We start from the raw sequence: 6,610 nt of genomic DNA, 5'->3' as shown, positions 1-6,610 counted from the left end.
AAGTTGAACTCGGGAGCGGGGTGTTAGTTTCTTACCAAAATAACGTAGACACTCACTCACACTCCCCTCTCGGCTCTCGCAAATCGCAGTCGTAACTCGTAAGACGCCAACACTCAGATTTGTTTACTCGTTTGATTCGCTGGAGATTGGAGTAGAAGACGAAGGTGACTCGTTCGATTCTTAGGCCCCGCTCAATCGCTGATCGATCACGTTGTTCCCCCTGTTCAATCGACGAACGAAGACCATCGCCGACCATCGCTGCAAGCCTGCAACTACAAGTCTTCATCTTCAAGATTAGATTCTCGAAATTTGATTTTTAGAAACCCAATTGCCGACAATTGTCGAACATCGCTGCAAGACTGGTACCATATGTTCTCTGTAATCGGAATGAGGAAGACTGGTACCCAATTTGTCGAACATCGCTGCAAGACTGGTACCCAATTTGATTTTCAGAAACCCAATTGCCGACAATTCATCCCCAAATTCCCCCTGCTATAATTCTTACTATAACCCCATCTTCAGTAGCTTCTGCAATATTCCTACTCGCCATCTCTTGGTACCTTGGCTCAATCCTTCATGTATTTATTGTATGTTCAACAAATAAGTCATGAATTCCCACTTATAAGAAATCCCATTCAAATTGTTGTTCAAAAGAAATCCCATATATGTATGTTATATTTTGGCTGTATATGTTATCTGTATGTTATATTTTGATTCATTGTTATATTTTAGTGTGTTCCTCCATCTCTCGAAGCCTGTAACTAAAATGTCGACTGATTGTTATATTTTGGTTGTATCTGTATGTGTTTTGATTTAGTACCCTGTATCTATATGTGTTCAGATTCCCACTGTTTTTTTGTGTTTTGTGGTGTCAAAAGTTCATTGTTTTCTTTTGGTTGTTATTGATTAATTTATGTTTGTTGTCTGAAATTTTAGGTTCACCAATGGAAAGTAGTCGAATTGATGTTGACTTGGATGGTGAAAGTGAGGCTGTTGAGCAAAACAAAGTGCCGGTAGTTGGGGACAAAAGGACATCAAACGCTTGGCGCAACTACACAGATGTTAGAGATCCAAAGACGGGCAAGATTATAAAGGCGCAATGCAAACATTGTTCCAGAATCTTGATTGTTACTACAAAGAATGGTACATCATCTTTGGGTAAACATAATGTTGTATGTTTACAGAATCCTAATAATATTGATAAAAAACAAAAGAAAATTAGCACTTTTAGAACAAGTCAAAGTGATGCGACTACTGTTTCTAATTGGGAATTTAACCAAAATACAATCAGGCTTGCTTTAGCAAAAATGATTGTCATTGATGAGCAACCATTTTCATACGTTGAACGTGACGGGTTCAGATATTTTTGTAGTGTTGTTGTTCCACAGTTTTGTATCTCGTCACGTTTCACGGTTGCTAGAGATATTAGTAAAGTGTTTCTTTGTGAGACGGAGCAATTGAGAAATACCTTGAAAAGTTTGAATTCTAGGATTGCTCTTACTACTGATTGTTGGACTTTTGTGCAAAATTTAAGCTATATGTGTTTAACTGCTCATTTTATTGATGATAACTGGAAATTACATAAAAGAATTTTGAATTTCCGTAATATTGATAGTCATAAAGGAAAGGAAATCGGCAAAGAAATAGAATCTTGTATTCTTTATTGGGGTATTGAAGAGAAGTTATCTTGCATCACTGTAGATAACGCAAGTGCTAATGATGTAGTTGTTGCTCATATAAAAGACAATCTAATGGATAAACTTGTCTTAGGAGGTGAGTTTTTCCATATGAGATGTGTTGCCCATATCTTAAACTTGATTGTTAAAGATGGTCTCGATTTGATTTAAGATGCCATTGTTAGGATTAAGGGTGTAGTTAGATATGTCACGAGCTCTACGGAAAGATCAAAGTTGTTTGATACTTGTGTTTCAAAATCAAAAATTTTGAGTAAAGCATCTGTATCTCTTGATGTACCAACACGGTGGAACGCCACTTACATTATGTTGGAAACGGCAGTTAAGTTTGAGAGAGCTTTTAAAAGAATGAGACAAGAAGACCCCGCATTTGAGAAAGATATTAAAGATGGATTTCCATCCCAAAAAGATTGGGAAAGTGCTAGAAATTTATCTCTTTGTTTGAAGCAGTTTTTTGAAGCCACGAAAAGGATGTCGGGAACTTTGTATGTCATGTCAACAACTTTTTAATAATGTATTTTGTTATAAAAAACCTTATTATTTAATATATCTAATAAATTTGATAAATCATTAAATGACAAAGATTTAAAATACTATTAAAATTGATTAATATTTGTTAACATTGACAAATATTATGAAATTCATTTTTTGAAAAACGAAGGTAAAATGACCACATACAAGTAGATAAAGACCTGTTTGTGTTTATCATCAAGTACATGGAGATTAGAGAAAAGGGTTACACAATACTATTATAGATCATACCTCTATTACTCTTATTATACATTTAGTTCAAGACAGAATATTATTAGATGTCCAAAACCACATCTTATACCTATAGTAAAAATCTTATAATTTCACAGTTAAGTATATATATATAAATCTACCCTATTAAGACCACCTAACAACAAGCCAATAACACATATATATGGCTTTCAAACAGAAAATTATGAACTCGTATTGTAAAGAGTATACCCTAATCATCAGTCATCAACACCATTCTCACACTCCAAACTTTTTGCATTAACTTCCCTACTAAACCTCCATATATAATTAAGCCCCACCAAAAGCTCAACAATCATAGCTTCAATCTTTTCTTGATTTGCATAGTAAACAGTTTGCACTAAAAGAACATTCGTTCTAGAAAGCAAATTTTGATGCTCAAAACTTCTTTCACTTTGCCATCTTATCATATTATGAGCAAGTGGTGATAACCAATCCAAAATTCCCAACATAGCCTCACTCCATTCTTCTGCAAGATCATTATCATAAACACAAGAACCCATACTTTTTGCATATGGTTTTAACCTTCCCCTTAAACCATTTCTCACAGTTTTAGGCAACATGTTGTATAAATCATCTCTTGCATCATGCCCAATCAAATGAGGTGATGCTACTAACTTCTCAAGTACTATGATCACATTCGCATAGTGTAAAGCTAAAGCAACAGCACCAAGGGTTTCTGGAGGAGGAGGGGTAATTTGGGGTTTTTGTTTTTTGCTAGAAAATCTTGAGACTTGATTGTGGGTTTTTGTGTTAGTACTTGAAAAATTAGGGGTAATGCTTTTTCCATGGATCTTTGATGAATTATTCCACCATTTTAGCCCGGATTTAGCAGCTCGAGTCAAAGGACCTGATTTTGATGTTGTTGGATTCGCGATTGTTCCCGAAAAATAACTTGTGTTTCTTTGTTTACCAAGTGGGCCCGAGTAGAATTTCGAAATCGAGCCGGATTTGGCATTAATGTTACCCAAGGGACCTGAATTGAACATTGTAACTGAAGATTCAAGAAACCCAGATACGGATTGTTTGCGTGAAGAATCTATCACCATACTTTCTTCAATTTGAGGTAAGACATGAGTGATTCCAAATACATGTCCAATTCTAGCAAAAATGGTGAAAATAGATCTTGCAAGAAGGAGGACAACATAGTCATATGTCCTGTTCCATAATGAGATCTCTTTCAATCGCCTCACTTGTTTCTGCTTCAATGTCACCTTCTTTGTGTATTCAGCTACAATTATGGTGTCATGATCATCGTTGTTCTTCATTCTCTTCAACATTTGTTCAAGCTCAGTTAGGGTCTCCATTTCTTGATATAGATTTGCATTAACCATGATGAAAGTTTCCATCTTTTTCACTTTTGTGTTCATCTTCTTCCAAGAAACTTGCCATTGGTATTGATCGACACCATGTTTGATCAAATCATCGTATGCGCGTTCAAAGCAAATTAGAAGGGGGTCTTTGCATTTCTTTGAGAGTCTTGTTACAACTTTTGCAATGTTTTCTAAGTTGTGTAGCATTTCAGTGCAGATTAAGTCTACTACATGATCATCGTCTTCTGATATGAGCTTTTTGATGCCTACTGAGTTGCTGATCTCTTCTCTTAACTTCATGACTTGTTTATCTGTAAGGGAGTTCCATTGATGAACAAGCTTGGACATTACACTTGCTACTTCAAACACCAACACTCCAATTCGTGCCTTTTCTGGACCATGGTTGTGGTTCTTTGAAGGTTTCCAGATGCTATGAAACCATGATTCGGAAACCATGATGTGGCTTGAGAATGTTTAAAGTAATGATCTTGGAGTCGAGCTTGATAGTAGTTGCTTGATTCTGATTTAATGTAAAGATAAAAACGATCAAAAAAGCAATTTCAGGAGTTATTGTTGTTGTGTAGCGAATATAGGAAGTGTAGCAAATTAAGTATGAATAGATTTAAAAGGTAACTTTTGGATGCATGCATGAGAAGTATAGTATATAAAAAGTCCAAAAAAAGGTAACTGGGTGATAGATAAAGCCATAAAGGAACAAAGTGTAGCTGGATTAAACCCAAAATCAACCATTATCATACCCAAAGCATGCTAGAAAAAAAAAACCGAATTTGGCTAATCAGTAGCAAAAAACAACCCTAATCAAACCAATCAAATGATAGGCCTCCGTACTCCAATTACATGACCTTGAATTGGGATTTGAAGTAACCAAATCCAATTTCATGATTTAGAATGAAAGTTGAGCAAAAATCTAAAATCTTATCTAAAAAGATCCATTTGGAACTCCAATGTCTCAAAGACTACGTAATTTACTATTTGTGAATCCCAATCAAATGAGTATGAAACATAAAAAATGGAAATGAAATTCAACCAAACAGAACTTTATTTCTTATTCCAATTTCCAAGCTTCCGAGCTCAAAACCAATCAAGCTGGTATACAAATCCCCATCCCAATTCCAAATCTATCATTTAATACTCCCATACACTACTGAAACAAGAAAATGTCAAATTACAACTATTAAATGAACGAGTAAACCAAACCCTAGCCCCACCGTTTTTTACTAATGCAATGACAGCTGCGACAAAACATGCAAATAAGAAAAGAGAATCAACGGAATCTTTATACGAGAATGAAAAAGAAAACTCACCGATTCTATGAGTAGAAAAGATGTAGAATCTTAAGAACAGATTTCGAAGTGTAGAGAAGAGAGAATGTGTGTTCTTCAGTTGAGGAGGAAAGGGGGAAGAAGCTGCAGTGACCATATGGAAGGTTAAGAAGAAACCGAGTGAACTTAAAAATAGAAAATTAATGTGATAGAAAGTTTTCTTTTTAGTCCTTCTAGTTTAAATAATTGTTCCTTCAGACCCCTCTATTACATGGTGCAAACTTAGAGTGAGTATCAGTTATTTTGTTTTTTCATTTTTTTATTTTCTATCGACCACTTATTATTTATTAAATTATTTTATTTTTATATTTTATACTTTTAATTTTATTATTTAATAATAATTTAGTTTTATTTAATAATATTTTATTTATTATTTTTAACTGTATAGTTTATTTGCTAAATATAATAATATTTATCTATCAAATATAAAATTCATATCGACTATATAATATTAACAAAGTTTTATTTATTTTTATTATTATGTATGTAATAATTTTATTACATATTATATTTTCAAGAAAAAATATCTAAAATAATTGTATTGTAGTATATTTTATTATTTAGATATTAATATTAATGTATTTTAAAATATAATGTATTAAAATATAATGAAAATTGTGTGTGTATAATGTATATCTGAAAAATTAAATGAGATAACTTTATAATTAGCTTTTAATGTATGAGCATAAATTAAGTAATTTAAAGAAAAATCATTTAAATAGTCTTAATTGTTGGATGTTATTTTCAATAATTGGTTTTTGTTTAATAAAACACTTTATAATACATTTTTAATGTATGAACATAAATTAAGTAATTTAAAGAAAAATCATTTGAATTGCCTTAATTGTTGGATGTTATTTTTAATAATTGGTTTTTGTTAAATAAAACTATTGAAAAGTTGATGTAAAAGAAAATGATAAAACTATTGTAGATGTTTATGATTATCGATGCTCTAAGTAGATGCCTAATTCCCTAAGCCCACATGAGCCAGGTTTTTGACAACACGTTCATATTTAGGGGCTGTTTGGCAGTATCTGAATTTTTAAGAGATCTGAATTTCTAAGAGGGTCTGAAACTTTAAGTTCTGAATTTTTAACATGTTGTTTGGTTGGAACATCTGAATTGATGTGCTGAATTAAAAATGACCATTTTACCCTTCACTGTTATTTTTTGTTGAATTCAATGTTTCTGTTTATAAAATAACCAAACCAACTTCTTGAATAATTATAAAAAAAAGTATAAACACAATGCAAAATTCAAATTAAAAAAAAATTAAATCAAACACTGCTCTAATATAAAGAGGTAAAAGTATAATGCTATAATAAAGAAATCAATAAAAATACATTACTGTTTTTTGTATTTAACCCTTACAAAAACAATTTTACAATAGCTATGAAAACAACCTAAACTCTATGCTTATATGGATCACGTTACATACATACAACCCAATTCATACATATATAATCTTATATATATTTTC

At 32.4% G+C, this 6,610-nt stretch overlaps 1 protein-coding gene across 1 annotated transcript; it reads right to left on the bottom strand.

Moving 5' to 3' along the window:
* Window positions 1-2,375: 2,375 nt before the first annotated feature.
* On the bottom strand, window positions 2,376-5,224 carry LOC145015741 (protein PSK SIMULATOR 1-like). The gene is made up of 2 exons (XM_078974214.1): window positions 5,113-5,224; window positions 2,376-4,307 (listed from the first exon to the last, which is right to left on the bottom strand). Exon 2 carries the CDS (start codon window positions 4,241-4,243, stop codon window positions 2,675-2,677), a length of 1,569 nt encoding a protein of 522 aa, XP_078830340.1. The 5' UTR covers window positions 4,244-4,307; window positions 5,113-5,224; the 3' UTR covers window positions 2,376-2,674.
* Between the last annotated feature and the right edge of the window lie 1,386 nt (window positions 5,225-6,610).

This window comes from Lactuca saligna, chromosome 9 (assembly GCF_052625555.1).
Source record: "Lactuca saligna cultivar CGN05327 chromosome 9, ASM5262555v1, whole genome shotgun sequence".
In the NCBI taxonomy this organism is placed as follows: domain Eukaryota; kingdom Viridiplantae; phylum Streptophyta; class Magnoliopsida; order Asterales; family Asteraceae; genus Lactuca; species Lactuca saligna.
This window is presented reverse-complemented; position numbering and strand designations above follow the sequence as displayed.

Excerpts from the sequence above, each read along its gene's own strand:
- LOC145015741 (XM_078974214.1), bottom strand. The coding sequence starts at position 4,243 with ATGGTTTCCGAATCATGGTTTCATAGCATCTGGAAACCTTCAAAGAAC.